The following is a 17,714-nucleotide window of genomic DNA, read 5'->3' as shown; positions in this document are numbered from 1 at the left end:
ATTATAAATATCACCGAGATCACATATGCAAAATTGTGACTGTCCTATTCTTGGAAACAAAACAGAAATATCATTCAAGGGAAAAGATATGATGACAAGAAATCTGATAGAAATAGCTTGCTGTTTTTAGAAAAAAGGGAACTTCAAGTAACTCATCAAAGGGCATTATATAATTGCTACTGTTCCCCCGTCATATTGTATCCCAACAGAGCAAATTCAAAGAAAGGTTTAAATGACCAATCCCCAAATCGTTGAATAGTTCTCTCTTTTAACTTTTTTGAATTGCTAATTTGACCATTTGTTTATGATCTAGACAACCGAATTATAACTTGGACAACTGTTCTGCTAATTTTATTTTTTCAGTGAGAAAATTCCTTATGATTTTTATGTATATACTTATTCTGTTTAATTATGATAAAGCTCTTGAAAAGAACTGGTGGAAGGCGAAACTATCGAACTACTAGAGCCTTTTATTCTCTTTTCTCCTATGGACTATATTGACATATCTCATTTTCGTTTTACGAAGATTATATCTATAATACTCTATATGTATATTATTTATATAATATATATATATAATATTATATATATATATAATATATTATTACATATATATATTATACATATAGAGTATTATATAGATATAATCTTCGTAAAACGAAAATGAGATAAGTCAATATAGTTCATAGGACTATATATATATATATATATATATATATATATATATATATATATATATATATATATATATATATATATTTACAATATATATATATATCACACACATATACTATATATATATACATTTAAAAAATATATATATATATATAATATATATATATATATATATATATATCACACACACACACATATCATATCATTGTATAATCATATACACACATCACACATATATATATATATATATATATATATATATATATACTATATATATATATATACTTATATATATATATATATATATATATATATATATCTATATATATATATATATATATATACACACACACAACTCTCTATATCTCCCATATGCATTTATGGTTCGGTTCAAGTATTACGTGCGGCGCTAGTCCTCCGGCGGATATCTGAGATGCTACAAAAAATAGCAAGAGAGAAGAGTGAGAGAAAAAAAGAAAAACAACACTATTATAACGTCTTCAAGAGCGGACCTTGGCAGTCCACCGACCAGTATACCAACGGTTGCTGGCAACGATTTTGCTCTCTCTCTCTCTCTCTCTCTCTCTCTCTCTCTCTCTCTCTCTCGTACTTTCTTCTGCATGTGTATGTGCATGTGTTCGTACGTTACTCAGAGTAGAAATGTAGAAGTGGGAATGTGTTCTTGTATGTGTCCAGCCACGTACTCTTTGTGCCATGTGATACCCCAGCCTCATTTGGCACCCAGGGTATAGTTACACGGGCGCCAAAGTATCTAAGTGGTAAGGTGAGAAGAGAAGAACCATGTGACCCTAGTCATGTCTATTATACGTTGGATGTTGAACATATGCACATGACCGGTGTTTATAGATGCACGAGCAAAAAAAATACAAAAAAACACAAAATATATTATACTATATATATAACTCATATATATACATATAATAATTATATATATATAGCATATAAGATATAATAATACATGTATATCAATAAGATATAACGAGCTATATATATATTAATATTAGATACGTAATCGTTATGCAATAATAATTATAAATTATAATAAGATATAATATAAATATATATATATATATATAATGTATAGATATATTATATATGATACAGATATATATGTGTGTGTGTGTGTGTGTGTATGTATTTATTATTCTATTATCATTATTATTATATTATTATTATTATTATTATTATTATTATTATTATTATTATTATTATTATATGCATAGATAGTTTGTGTATATATATGGTATTTATAGTTATGTACGTAAATATTTTTAGTATTTGCTGGATATTTGCAAGACTACACAAGCCATTTATGAGCAGGATAGATTACTAAAAATATCAGGCAGAGAGCGAGAGAGGGAAAGAGAGAGAGAGAGAGAGAGAGAGAGAGAGAGAGAGAGAGAGAGAGAGAGTTTAGTGGCTGAGTGTGAGGGAGAGACCCAAAGAAAAGCAAGAGTGAGTACATATCTAATCTTAATTTATGAAAGCAGTATACGCAATACGAAAACTGAAAATATACGTACTATCTATATATATATAGTATGATATATATATATATATATATATATATATATATATATATACATATATATACATATATATATATATATATATATATATATATATGTATATATATATATATATATATATATATATATATATATATATATATATATATATATATGATAATAATATATATATATATATATATATATATATATATATATATATATATATATATATATATATATATATATATATATATATATATATATATACTAAAAATTGGAGCTGCAGCTCTCGAAATCATACTGGTAGGCGTCCAGGGAAAGGCATTCGATACAATTGAAGGTTTATTGCTAATGCAGTTGTGAAACGTCGGCATTAGCAATAAACCTTCAATTATATCGAATGCCTTTCCCTGGACGCCTACAAGTATATATATATATATATATATATATATATATAGATATATATATATATATATATATATATATATATATGCTTAAAAATATAATGCAGGTTGTATGTATGCGCCCTTAAAAATTTTATACTTTTTAAATATCTAGCAGATTTTTGTAAGGCTTTACACATGCACTTAATAACAGGATAGATTATTAGAAAGGTCATATGCACCAAGAGAGAGAGAGAGAGAGAGAGAGAGAGAGAGAGAGAGAGAAATCTGCTATATATTGTGTGTGTGAATGGAGAGAAACAAAGTGAGAAGCATTGCTTTTCGGAATTCTCACTAAATAAAATAAATTATATATATATACTATATATATATATATATATATATATATATATATATATATATATGCTTAAAAAACCACTGTAGATGCACGTGACTTCATAAGTAAGTGAATCCCACAGGAAAATGATAGTTAGAAATCCAAGCGCTTTTGTCTTTACTTGGATTTCTGACTATTACTTAATTTATATATATATATATATACTATATATATATATATATATAAAATATATATATATATATATAAATACTATAATATATCATTTATATATATATATATATATATATATTATATATATATATATACACACACACACACCAGCATATCTTCCAACATTTATAATCCTTATACTACGGTTACTGACACCATCTTTGAACTACTATAACTAAAGAAGGTCACCTACTTATGAATTGATGTGAAGAAGAAGAATGAGAATATGTTAAAGAGTTGTTCTCACATCGGTAACCTTCTTTACCGTGAAAAATAAACATCTAGACCATTTAAAGAGCTTCTCACCTTTACAGTAGACATTGTTATCAGGGCCGTCGCAGTGTACGACGGAGTCGAGAGGCTTCCTACATGCTTTACAGTTGAAGCACGACCGATGGTAACTCTGGAAAAAGATAAGCCACCATGTGAGACTGCCAATTACATTTGAATAACAGGACATCTGGAAAGAGGACATTTTATGCCTATCAGTGGGCATGCGACTGATAGCATCTTGAAAGAGTCCTTGTTTTCGACTGTCAGCAATTTTTACATGTTTTTTTTCGATTCTTTTTGAAGTTTTTCAAATACAAATACTTCTGTTTCTTAATAATAGGGCGTGTCCTGTGCCCGGGTGTGATTCAGCATTTGTTTAGAACCTCCCTATGTGGCGATCTCAGCTTTCAGATCTGCATGCGTTCACATGTGAATCATCTCAGTTTGGTCAGAATAATTGATCTAACGAAAGTGAAACGTAAATTGAAGGTGTTAGAAAGGAAAATATTTTCTTCTTAGCTAATTTACAATGTGAAACCTTTTTTTATGGGATATTTTCTTAGCAAAATTTTGTCCCGTAGGGAAATTTCTTTTAGGGAATTTTAAGCTTATGGGGACTTTGTCACGGTTCAGGTGGATTGAAAGATAGGTAAATAAATAGGTTAATAAATATGTGGAGGAGGATAATCCTTTACTTAATTCCGGCTTTGGCCCAATGATTAGAATTCTTCGAAGTAGGTAGATATATCAGTACGTAGATATGTGAAAGAGTATAGTGCCTTTCCCTGATTCCTGCCTTAGGCCTTTGATTAAAACTTGAACGATTCTAATTCAAAGATACAACAGGCCTTCCTAAGAATTCTGTTTTCGCGAAATTTGAGAAGTAAAAAGGGGAGATAGTTGTAGGTTGTCGGCAAAGTTTCTTACTAGGTAATTACGAGAAGATATAATAATTATTTGGATTATAAATGAGTTTCATCTTATTATCTCTGCGTTCTTTCTGGAGTCATAGTATTTGAAGGATAGAACTAAAATACATCGCATAATCAGTGATGACACCATGCAGGAAGGAATATGAAGAATTTTTAATAATATTTGGTAGAAGTCGAGCCCTTCTTAAATTATGCACATATAAACACAAACACATACACAATCTATATATATATATATATATATATATATATATATATATATATATATATATATATAGTGTGTGTGTGTGTGTGTGTGTATATATGTGTGTGTGTGTGTGCGCGTGTTTGAGTGTTTGTGTATGTCTAGAGTGATCAATGATTATAATTACAGTATAATTAAACAAATATATTGAAAAGTGATAAACAGTAAATACGTCGAAATATAGCAAACATATTAACATGGTTTATTTAGCAAAGGGTAGATTTTGAAATGGAGCTTCAACTGAGAAGTTAAATAGCTTGCAATTATCTCGAAAGTTATAGGCACCTAATACAAATAACATAATGATATATCCATTTAGATCTTATTTCAGAGAAGATTAAGTTTGGCTAATCCTCTAAGCTTCGCTGAAACGTAACTGACTACGTCTTACTTAATTCCCTGAGATTTAGAACACCAACTCTTATAAAAGAGAAAATAATCCCGTTTCTTACAGAAGTCAAGAAGCCATCGCTCTTTTGAAATATATAATATATATATATATATATATATATATATATATATATATAGATATATATATATATATATATATATATATATATATATATATATATATTATATATATATATATATATATATATATATAAACGTATACATATTTATACATACACACACAGACGCATATATGTATATATATATATATATATATATATATATATATATATAATATATATATATATATATATATATATATATATAGATATATTTATATATAATATGTATGTATGTATATCTGCATTATTACACATATATATAGTGTATAGCATCTCTCTCTCTCTCTCTCTCTCTCTTAGATGATTGTTCATTGTTATCACTCTATCAAATATACATTAGATCTCGAATGTAACCACCTGTGGCGACCTGACACACTGAACATAATTCGTGCAGCTGAGGAGCTACATGATGCGGTCCGCTGAGGCATTGCTGGCCTTTGATTGCTACTTCGAAGCTCTAAATCATTGATCTAAACTCCTACGGAGCTCAACGTTCCTAGAATCCCTGAAGCAGGTGGGGATGGGAAGCGTACAATAGCCTAGAAACTTGTTTTCAGTATCCTTTCTTTTTCTTTCATTAGTCAGTGTCCTTTCTAGAGATAGCTCTATTTAAGGTCACACAAGTCTAAGATTTTTCTTTAGCGACTTCATGTAACCCTGACCTGTTGCCATATTGGAAAAATCTCATCTTCTCTCAGTGAGCGACATAAACTCGTCAAGAAATTTCATCTGAAACCAAAGGATGGTTCTGGTCGTGACACATCTTCATATCTTAAGACAGGACTTGAAACTCTCCCACTCATTTTCTATTCGTTTCTCTTTGTCAGTGCAAAGGTTATCTAATCACTTTCCGAACTGTGAGGAATTGAGCAGATCTTAGTTATGCAATAGGAAACGGCATTTCAAAAGTTATGTCCCCTATTGGAGTTTACCACAGGTACGATTTCGCCATTCATTAAACACGTGTGCCAGTAGGGAGAGAAGTTAGAATTTTCTCACTGAAAAGACATTTCTGAAGCGTCTCAAGCTGCCCAAGAACTGCTTTTTGTTCATGATTTGTATAATGCTTCCTTAGGAGGTAATCTTGTCTTTTTTTTAAGAGCAATGAACCCCAAAATCGGAATAGATTCGTCAGCAAGACTAGTAAGACCACCAATACCCAGAAGAGGCCTGGTTAATACTACATCAAATGTGAGTGAAAAAAGTTGAACTTTCTGATATGAACCAAAAGCGTACGAATGCAACAGATACCAAAATAGCTGAGTAACTCTGGACGTGCGGCCCTCTTATTGTTTATTTGAGCAAAATGCCTGGACAATCTTATTAGAAAAAGTTGTCCCTTAGACTGGTGTTTTGGTGTTGTTTAGCAAAATGCAATAGGAAAAATAAGTTGCAATGTTGCCGAAGAAAAATGTGTAAGGGATAAGTAGTCTACATCTACAACAACGACAACAACAACCATATCAATAATAATAATAATAATAATAATAATAATAATAATAATAATAATAATAATAATAATAATAATAATAATAACAGAACTTCGCAGCATAGAACAGAAAGCGAGGAAACATATGACAATACACAAACCACTACACCCAAGAGCAAATACGGACAGACTATACATAACACGAAAGGAAGGAGGGATAGAGGATAGAGCATAGAGGACTGCGTCAACATCGAGAACAGAGCACTGGGGTAATATATGAAGACCAGTGAAGACGAGTGGCTCAAGAGTGCATGGGAAGAAGGACTGATAAAAGTAGACGAAGACCCAGAAATATACAGAGACAGAAGAAAGACAAGCAGAACAGAGGAATGGCATAACAAACCAATGCACGGACAATACATGAGACAGACTAAAGAACTGGCCAGCAATGGCGCGTGGCAATGGCTACTGAGGGGAGAGCTCAAGAAGGAAAATGAAGGAATGATAACAGCGGCACAAGATCAGGCCCTAAGAACCAGATATGTCCAAAGAACGATAGATGGAAATAACATCTCTCCCATATGTAGGAAGTGCAATACGAAAAATGAAACCATAAACCACATAGCAAGCGAGGCATGATTCAGTAGCAAAAGCCCTCCACTGGAGCCTGTGCAAGAAACACCAGCTACCTTGCAGTAATAAGTGGTACGAACACAAACCTGAAGGAGTGATAGAAAACGATCAGGCAAAGATCCTCTGGGACTATGGTATCAGAACAGATAGGGTGATACGTGCAAATAGACCAGACGTGACGTTGATTGACAAAATCAAGAAGAAAGTATCACTCATTGATGTCGTAATACCGTGGAACACCAGAGTTGAAGAGAAAGAAATGGAAAAAATGGGTAAGTATCAAGACCTGAAAATAGAAATAAGAAGGATATGGGATATGCCAGTGGAAATTGTACCCATAATCATGGGAACACTTGGCACGATCCCAAGATCCCTGAAAAGGAATCTGGAAAAACTGGAGGCTGAAGTAGCTCCAGAAGAGTGTGATCCTAGAAACGGCGCACATAGTAAGAAAAGTGATGGACTCCTAAGGAGGCAGGATGCAACCAGGAACCCCACACTATAAATACCACCCAGTCGAATTAGAGGACTGTGATAGAGCAAAAAAAGAAAATAACAATAATAATAATGATAATAATATATGAAACAAAGATAAAATTTATTAGTATCAAGACCTGAAAATAGAAATAAAAAAGGGGATATGCCAGTGGAAATTGCACCTTAATCATATGAAAACTAGGTACGATCCCAAGATCCCTGAAAAGGAACCTGGAAAAAACTAGATGCCAAAGTAGCTCCAGGGCTCATGCATAAGAGTGTGCTATTAGAAAGAGAGCACTTATGAGAAAAGCCATTGACTCAACATTGAACCCACGCTACAAAAACCACCCAGTCGAATAGGATGACAGGGATATAATAATAATAATAATAATAATAATAATAATAATAATAATAATAATAATAATAATAATAACAAGGGAGATTTACATCTTAATGAAAAAGAGGAAAAGAAAGTTTGATATAAGAAAAATACGTTAATTTGTTAGTTGCTGACTACTTTAATAATACATATAATTACAACTATAATACTTATATTATTATCATTATTATTAATAATAATAATAATAATAATAATAATAATAATAATAATTATTATTATTATTATTATTATTATTATTATTATTATTATTATTATTATTATTATTATTATTGGCAGTGCTAGCAGCTGTTGCCGTTGCTTGTTAGAGTTCATAATTCTATCTCAATAGAGTCCGTTTCCTCTTTAAAGGCCTCCAAGCGATTTATATGGATTTTCGTCTTGTGCACATGCGCTGAAGGCCAGCAAAATGACATTCGAGGGATCCCTCGAAAAAGTTCTTGAAGACGAAATGTAACACACACACACATTCAAACCTATTAACAGAATGTTGATCTTAATAAACCCAAACTCATTCTGATTTTTTTAAGAAACATCGAATTACTCCCCTTTGGGATATTTTCAAAACATCCAAAATTTACGCGATTTAAATGTTTTCACAAAATCTTATAGCGATGATTTTTTTTAAATCATTTAAAACCCTAGAACAAATATTACTTTAATATGGCCTCAAAGCACATGCGGGACAACGTCTCATGAAGCCTAAAATGAATCTAAATTATCTTAGAAACATTCAGATCCCTTACGAAAATTTTTTCTTTTAAAAAGAGAAGAAAAATAAAAAAAGCTTTTGAGAAATAGCTCTACGCTTAAAAAGCTCAGAAGCCTTTTCAGTTTTCTTAAAGATTTTGTAAGTCTCATAGGAAATACTGAAAGGAAAAAATTCATGAAATGTTTGAAGACGTGTGAAACGCTTTCACACGTAATTACTCTTGAGGTATCGCAGCCCTATTATCTTCAAATTCCTTTGTAGAAGGAACTCGGATTCGAGTTTTGTTAAAAATACCAAAATCATTATGAAACTTCTCTGTTTACTGAACTATCAAAATGAAGGTGAAAAAAACATTTGTAAGAACAGTCAATTCATTACGTGTTTTCAGAGAAATGTTCGGCTATAAGAAACGAAAAGAAATTATTTAACGAAGCTTTCTTATGGGAAAGGTTATAGAATATCGCTTCCTATGAATTTTGTATAAATGCTGGGCGTCTAGAGACTACAATAAAACTATAATAAACACCAAAGGAGCCGTTATTTTCAAATGTTCAAAAGTTTTGTGCAAAGTATTTTTGTACAGAACCACAAAAAAAATACGTTCAAAAGTAAAAAATGAGGCGGTTACTAGACAGCCGTTTTTCTTAGACTACTTCAGAACTTTATATGTATATTTTTTTTTATTATCTAAACTTTGAGATTACGAGAATCAACGTTCAACGCAAACATTTCCTCTTTTTACTTTTGTAGGGGGAAGGATGTGGATCTCAAAGGATAAAGGATTTTGCATGTCACTTTTTTAAAAGAAACGTCTGAACATTGTTTTAATCCTTTCTTTTAATCCGACTTTGATCATAACTTTCATAAGAGGAAAGGGAAACGTTACGATAGTTGTGTTTACAGTCACATGAAAAACCATTAAAGTTTCATCCAATCTTGTTGCATTTCTTACAACATATTATTAATGAGAATAAGATCAATTGGAAAACGATTATCATCTCAGACAACAGTCACCAATGCAGCTCAACAGTCTACCTCTCTCACGAATTCGAAACACGACGGGACGCCGATGTTGGAATATTCAGCAACACACTAGCGAGCAACTATGGCAAATCAAGTAGTCACGTGCCGCGGCCAGATGAGAATTGCAAGACCACATACCTTTCAGGCAGTGGGGATATTTACCCTTCAAACTAGCAACTTTGGAAGCGTCTTTTACTAGTCCTCAACTGAAATATAAATGGTTTTCCACCGGCAGTAGCAAATGATTTAACGGGATCGATTATATTATATTTTGGGCAATAGATATTCATTCAGACGATGATTATAGTCTGTAACAAAATATCTAAGCGAAATTGACAACGACTATTAAGTAAAACAACAACAAATTAACATACAGTAGAGTATACCAGCTACGAGACCACTGAACATACAACGAATCAATTCGTAACTGTAGTTTCCAAGTTACTTAACATTTCCCTTTCGCTACAAAGTCTTCCTTGTTTGATCGAAAACTTGCATTAAATTTTATAGATGGTGCAGTAAAGAAAACAAGTAATAAGTTTTCGATGACAAAAAAAATAATAAAAACGTCAAATTCGAGCCTGATATTCAAATGTAGGGAGCATCACCTACTGAATGCACACCTCCGAATTCATCTAGACTTGTTCTTCCGTTCGCGATATATTCAGTTTCACAGGGGCCACCTTCTAGCTTTGTTGACTTACGTCATCACATCCGAAATGAGCAAGCAACTTAACATTCAGGGCTTAGAGCAGAGTCCTGTCCTTAACCTTGATTTTGTATGTTATTCCCTTATTCTGAATCCTTACCGGAACAACTATTAGATTGCGCTGAGAACGCACTACTCAGCGCAAACAGTGCTGAGCCGTGCTCTTGTTACACAAACATATCTAGCCACTGAGAAACAACTGAATGAAGGCATATCTGTACAACCCGATAAGCATTGGTATAATATAAACTACATATATATTAATTATATATAAACGTTAAGACCTTCCATCCGAGAAGGGTTGTTAGGCAAATGTTAGCCCGTGCGAAAAACAACTGATTTGATAATTTACCAAAATGTCAGGGAATTAAAAATGGTAGACTCCAATTGGTTATACTTTTTTATATGCATTTGTCATAAACAGGTTGGTCTGTGCAAATATCTTTCTGGTTGTTATATAGGTAATGCTATAACACAGTGAGTTTTGTATAAAAAAGCAGTTTAACAGGAAACAAAGCCTTAAAAAATTTTGATCGGAAAAGTATGGAAGCCAATAGCTGTTACTAATCCATGTGAGGGATTAAGGTTAACATGAAATTTAGTCATTTATACATGAATGTATTTTGGATTCAGAAACTAAGCTATATTTGCAAGCGAGTACCCCATTTAAGGGTCATATACTGGTAATACTTTTGTTAATACATTTTGGAAGAAAGAAACCTTTTAGTTTGAAATATCCATTTCACTTTAGCGATTTTAATCCCTGAAATCAAAGGGTTTTCTGAAAAATTGCGATTCAATTTGTTTCCAGGAACAAACAAAATCTTTTAAAATATTTTTTTCTATCAATTTGGCAATCAACTCGATTCTGAAAAATACATGTAAAAAACCCATTCACTAATTGGAAATGCAACACAGGGAAGTTACGTGTTGCATTACGTACTAGGTGCATAGCAAAAATAGATAATTGTATAATCAAAAATGAATAACTGTACAGTACTTTACAGCGATTCAATGCAAAACCAAATCACCCGTAACTGGGTCTGTCACAGTTATATAGTCCAACGATTATGAAGAATGTCCCATTATGATAAATTTCTTATAGACGTATTTTATCAAAAGTGCGAAGACCACCGTTTTTTTTTTTTTTTTTTTTTTTTTTTTTAATGTGGAAATCAAGAAGATATTTCTATCTGCACCTAACGCACACTGAAAGTGGTTCATGTTTTTATGATAATGACAGGAAATCGGTAAATCCGTTTGAAACATCTGGATCGTGTGATACAATTAAGAATTGTATTTCATTCTAAATAAATCAAGTATTTTCCTAAACAGCGGTATAATAGGGTGATGGAAATCCTGGCAATTACCATATGATATGTAGGTATACCATAAATAGTTATATATGAAAAGTTCCCATTCATAGCCATAAAACTACTTTTTGAGCCCTAGAAAATCTTTCCCTCCAACGTGACCCACTTTCATGGCAGAAGTAATTTTACGTAGCATGTCGGTATGATAGCTGAAGAGTCTGTGATCTTGTTTTCCTGCACATTTTAAGAACCTCGACGCTGTTCTCTATCGAGGAATCCAAAAATAATGTCTGCTACATCGTTCTCGAGACAAAGCCGGTTGATTTCTGCTGACCCATCTAACTGCATAAGAGTGATCTTTCTATCTTTCTTTCCTTCGCCATTGTGCCACTTCAAGAGTTAGTGAGTGAACATTTATTGTCACTTAATGTGAATGCTGTTGAGTCCTGACACAAAACTGTCGGTCGTAAGTTGGAGCTCTAGAAGCTAGTTTAAGAGGCATTTAATATTTGTGACGAGAATAATTATATGAAATAATTTTCCATTAGCTTTTTCCCCTCCAGATTTATTTTAAAAAGTGGTGAAATTATAGTATTGTTATGAAAGGTCTACAGCAATTCATTACCATGTGTACTTTGGATGCTATAGTTCAGCACTCAACTGATTTGACCTAATATCTTGTTTCCCTTGACATCCCATTATTTGATATTTTCTTTGATGATGATGATGTAACAGAAATCCTTACTTCTTCCAAAATTCTAAATGTTCAGCTTCACTAAAATAGTCTTCAAGAGATTGTATAGCATGTTCTAAAGGGTCCATTAGTTCGTGTAAAATTTTATGAAAGAAAAACCTCACAGAAGCTTTCGAACCCTTCTCTGGGTTCATCTTCAGTCCAGATGAGTAACTTGACTTACAACGTACCGAGGTAAACCTAAAAATCAATATACAGTCAATGAAGGTTGTTGACACCGGTAGTTAGCTCGCAAACAGACGAGGGGATGAAGAAAGAGGGCAGTTATTCTAAGTAGGCGATTTCATCTTCTCTATTGATATTCCTGGCTGCAATTCCACTCGATCTCGTGGTAGACAGTTATTCCCAAATAGTATAGTTTCCTATGGTAACTCGGCCTTCTAAAACACTGGGTAAACTACTTAGCAGACCTAAATTACTTTCTTCGTACCGATTATTATAGCGTTATGCGTGACATATGTGTTCCTGTTTAGAGAATTGCTCTCATATGGGGTTATTTCATCTTTGCTCTACCTCCCAAATAGGTGGTTCATTTGACCTGTGACCCCTCCTTTACCGCATCCCTCCATCAAACCGACACCTACTTTTCCTATCTTCTTATTATTATAAAATACCAGTTTCAACAGCATCTCTTCACTTATTATAAAATACCACTATAGCACTATAGCACAATAGCATTATAGCAGCTATTAGAGTCAGTCACTACGCACTTCAGTCTTAACCCTTGTTTCTCCTCTAACTGACATTTATCTCCCTTTCACAGAACACATCTTCCATCCGGAATAACTCTTCAGACAGTTGAACGTAAAATTTCTTAATTGTTCTGATGCATTTTCATGATCGAGGGGCTTCGCGTGTGCACGGTTCTGATGGTAAAAACTAACATTTTCTCATAGCTAAGTCGTGCTAATTGTACATGTATGTGCACACACGTGCAGACATACATGCGTACACACACACACACACACACACATATATATTATATATCATATATATAATATATAATATATATAGAATATCAATATATGTTAATATATAGAATTTATAATATATATATAACTATATATATATATATATATATATATATATATATATGTATATATAATATATATTATATATCATATATATTATATATTATATATATATAATAGATATAATATTAAATATATATCTATAATATATATATATAGTATAAATATAGAATTCATATAATATATAGATATAGATATACCCACGATAGATATAAATATAAATATATATATATATATTATATCCTATTATATATATATATATATATATATAAATATAATATATATATAATATATACATATATTACAACATGGTAATAACTATAAAATACTACATACATATACATACAATATACTATACATATATATTTATATATATATAATATATATATATCATATATACTATATATATATATATAAGGGGAAAGATAGTCAAAGTTCTTAAGTTTCATAAATTTCAGAGGAAAAGCATTGACTTCGCATGAAATACTTTGCAACTTTAAAAATAAGAACCTTTAAGTAACTTAGGCTGGTACGCCCTGACGTTAGGAGAAAAAGGTTTTTTGGCAGTTTGGCTATATTCAAAAAATTTAATTTATTATCAAACTTCATTTTTGTCACAGAGTATCCTAATAAAGAGAGAGAGAGAGAGAGAGAGAGAGAGAGAGAGAGAGAGAGAGAGAGAGAGAGAATCGATCCAAACAGGCACGAGAGAGAGAATATGATGATTTTTGTAAACATTCGTGTAAGAAACCAATAAGCTTTTTAGAAGTTCACTTTCGCATTTTTTTAACCTAGAAAAGTCGTGACGCACTGAAGAAAACATAGGAACTTGTTTTTTATATTGTTATACTTGATTAAAGAGGTTCGCATGAAGCTGCCTATGAATAATAAGTCATCGCTGGGTGTATCGCGTCCTTATCGTTAAGTGATAACTAATCTTCAGAATTGTGTTTTATCCTCTGTTTTATTAGAGGAAGCCTCGTATCTGTAATCTACGATTATTATGCACTTATATTTTAGAAATCCCTTATAGATTCTGGTTAGTTTCTCGAACGAGGTAATTAAGATAACACACAAATAAAATGATTTGTTTGCACTGGGAGGTGTAACTATCCTTCTGTCTTGAAGTGAATTCATTACCACTGGCAGTCAATAAGACGTGTATTATATCTAACAAAAAAAAACGCACAAAGAAAAGGATATTACATACTTTAAATTAAAACACTTTTATAAATAAAAATGATAACAATCTACCCTGTAGACAAGGTTGGCATTACGTTACGGTACGATACGGTACGGAGTACGGTACGGCATGGTTGATATTTACCCAATGTGTACTGTAAGGCATTACGGTGCGATAATTTTACCAAAGTACGGTACGGTACGGTTCAGGTACGGAAAAAATGAGCAAATTCCGTACCGTACCTTACCTTAGGTTTGGATATATCACTTAGCAATTGCTGCTTAGGAGGACTCTTACTGTTAATACTATCATCATCATCATTATTATCATTGCAACAACTGAATACATATAAAGTCCCATTGCTAATCTACACCTGTTAGCATCGAAATTTTAATAAAGAAGAGATTTTACTGATGTAGACTGAGTTAGCTTATAGTTCAATAAAGGTACGGAACTACGGTACGTTATCTTTACCGTGCTGTACGATACGGAAAAATCATTGAGAGTACATTACAAAAATACGGTATGGTATTTTAGCCAGGTACGAAGTAAGGAAAAACATTCCGTACCGTACTGTACTACCAGCCTTGCCTGTAGATTGAATTAAATCTGTCCTTTGGCGTTGTATGTTAAAACGCTTTTGCGACAAAAATACTCCGATTACAGCTTTAATTACTGGCCACCAGGAAAAATATAAAGAAGTGGAACAAACTCACCACAAACATTCCACAATATTTGTATCTCGTTTACAGGTTATATTGAAAATGGTTACCTAAATTTACCTAATTGAACAACAGTAAATGCTACTTTTACACCTAAGTCAGAAGCTAAGGGTGTGTCCGCACAGCAGTAAAACATGACATCAACACAAGTCGGCCTCTCACCACAAACACATCACAGAGAGGTTAAATACAAATCAACGACTAACTCGTAGTCGTAATCAGAGCATCAAAAATTTACTTAGCAATTATGAAAGGGTCGTTCTCCCGTCACGGCCTTCGACTTGTTTTCAACCTGTTTGTGATAAACTCGTGATTAGTCGCAGACTTGTGGTTCCGTAGTTGAAGAGTGACGTGGACACGCCCTCACAGTCTACTACACATTCTTTTGTGGCCGTTAAACTCTGCAACTTCTTTCCCTGAACGTAGCATTCCATTACAAGGAAAATGACTGGCCAAGTGAACGGCCTTTCCTTAACTGTATAAACTAACAAAAAAAAGCAAACATAACTAGACCTACCTTGCCCTTAGCGAGCATCTCTTCAGCAGCGAACACCTTGCCACCGCACCTTGGACATCCTTCGCCGGGAGCGGCCTTCGGGGGCTTGTATGCCTTGACCTCCTCCCTTCTCCGGCTGCAGTAGACAATCCAAGGAGCACAGTCAGCAAACTTCCAAGTAGTTGTTTTGTGATCCGTTAAAGTCTCTCTCTCTCTCTCTCTCTCTCTCTCTCTCTCTCTCTCTCTCGTCCATCAGAAGTGCCTTTCAACCTTTGATGCTGTGATACCAAGTTGCACAGTCAGTATTTTTATTAGCTTTGTTAAACTTGGCCACCATCTGCAACGGAATTTTATTGAACCTTTCTCCCAGCCTGAGGGCCCGTATCGTTTGCGTAATTTTTCTGAAGCTTTGATAAATATTCATAAACCTTTATTTTATTGCACGTCAACCTCAGTTCTATAATCGTATGCAATGCACAAAAGCCTCACATGTGTCTATGTGTCTTGCAGTGGGTTTAATAAAGAGAAAGAGTGGTATCATATAGACCATTACTGTTTCATGCTATCTTCAACAATGGGGATTTTTCGTTTGGTTTATATACAGTCAGCGCCCAAATTTTGATTCTTTTCAATGAGTCGTTCCTCTTTCCATGGTAGTTGTCATCCATTAGTCTAATCCTTTAGCAAGAGGTGCACAGGTCAAACATGTGGAGTTCAATTTAGAATATTACTGAAATATGTTCTCCTTATGTGTATGATTGTATTAGTCGTGTGAAAATATTGTAATAGTCTCTCTCTCTCTCTCTCTCTCTCTCTCTCTCTCTCTCTCTCTCTCTCTCTCTCTCTCTTATAGCATTTCAAAACTTTTTACGTGTGTAAAAGTGAAGACGCATACAAACATGAAATGAAAATTTAAGGAAGATGCCTTAACACAGTAGCATTATCTCTACCTTTACATTATATTCAACGTCCAGACTGACACGTATACCATTGAAATGCGCTGCTGGACTTAGTGAGCGCTTGAAAGAGTGACTGATAAGATTTACTGAGCGTCTGTGTGATCTTTTATAGAGTTAGGCATTCATAGTTTTGTAAATGGTGAGTGAGGTCTTACATCTCACAGAGCGATTGCCCCAAAAGGGGTTGCTGTTTCTCTGCAATTCTTCTGGGGGTGGAGAGGTGAGGTTGCAATTTCCATGACATTTGTCCACACTATGTGAGACCCTTCACCTTCAATTGACCTGTTGCATAATTCAATGTTAATCTCAACAAAGGAACAAGAGATTTGTAAGGAAGCGGCCTCAGGTCATTTCCTCTCATCTGGACGCATCTTTCTTCTCTGTCACTTTATGCGTGCAAGTATGTACGTCTCGTTGCATATTTACTTTTTTTTCTGCGGAGAAGGAATGATGCTTATAAAGTTCGTTCGTAAAGTAGCTTATGCCATAAAATTGCATGGATTGTATAAAGCGTGTGACAGAAGATGGCCACATGTTTTAGGTCATTCACTGCACATCAAATCTATTGCAAGAATAACTGCCTTGGTTAAGATGTAATGACAGCAATAAGGTAGATAAGTGGCAGTAGAAAGCGGTCGGTTACAAGACCATTATAAGAACGGGACATATACTAGATGTGTATTGGTTTTTAAGTATGAATGAAACAAGAGGGCAGACGAATTTGAAGAATGAAGAGGAAATCAATACAGAATTT

General features: G+C 33.1%; 1 protein-coding gene across 8 annotated transcripts in view; it reads right to left on the bottom strand.

Moving 5' to 3' along the window:
- The window catches only part of LOC135220671 (muscle LIM protein Mlp84B-like), a 69,045-nt gene that overhangs the window by 42,252 nt on the left and 9,079 nt on the right, over window positions 1-17,714 (bottom strand). For all 8 annotated transcript variants that reach the window (XM_064258043.1, XM_064258042.1, XM_064258045.1 and 5 more), the window contains exons 4-5: window positions 16,023-16,137; window positions 3,465-3,561 (exon numbers count right to left, since the gene is read on the bottom strand). In XM_064258043.1, the coding sequence (XP_064114113.1) occupies window positions 3,465-3,561; window positions 16,023-16,137 (212 nt within the window). The remainder of the gene's footprint in view (window positions 1-3,464; window positions 3,562-16,022; window positions 16,138-17,714) is intronic.

Source organism: Macrobrachium nipponense, chromosome 2, assembly GCF_015104395.2.
Source record: "Macrobrachium nipponense isolate FS-2020 chromosome 2, ASM1510439v2, whole genome shotgun sequence".
NCBI lineage: Eukaryota > Metazoa > Arthropoda > Malacostraca > Decapoda > Palaemonidae > Macrobrachium > Macrobrachium nipponense.
This window is presented reverse-complemented; position numbering and strand designations above follow the sequence as displayed.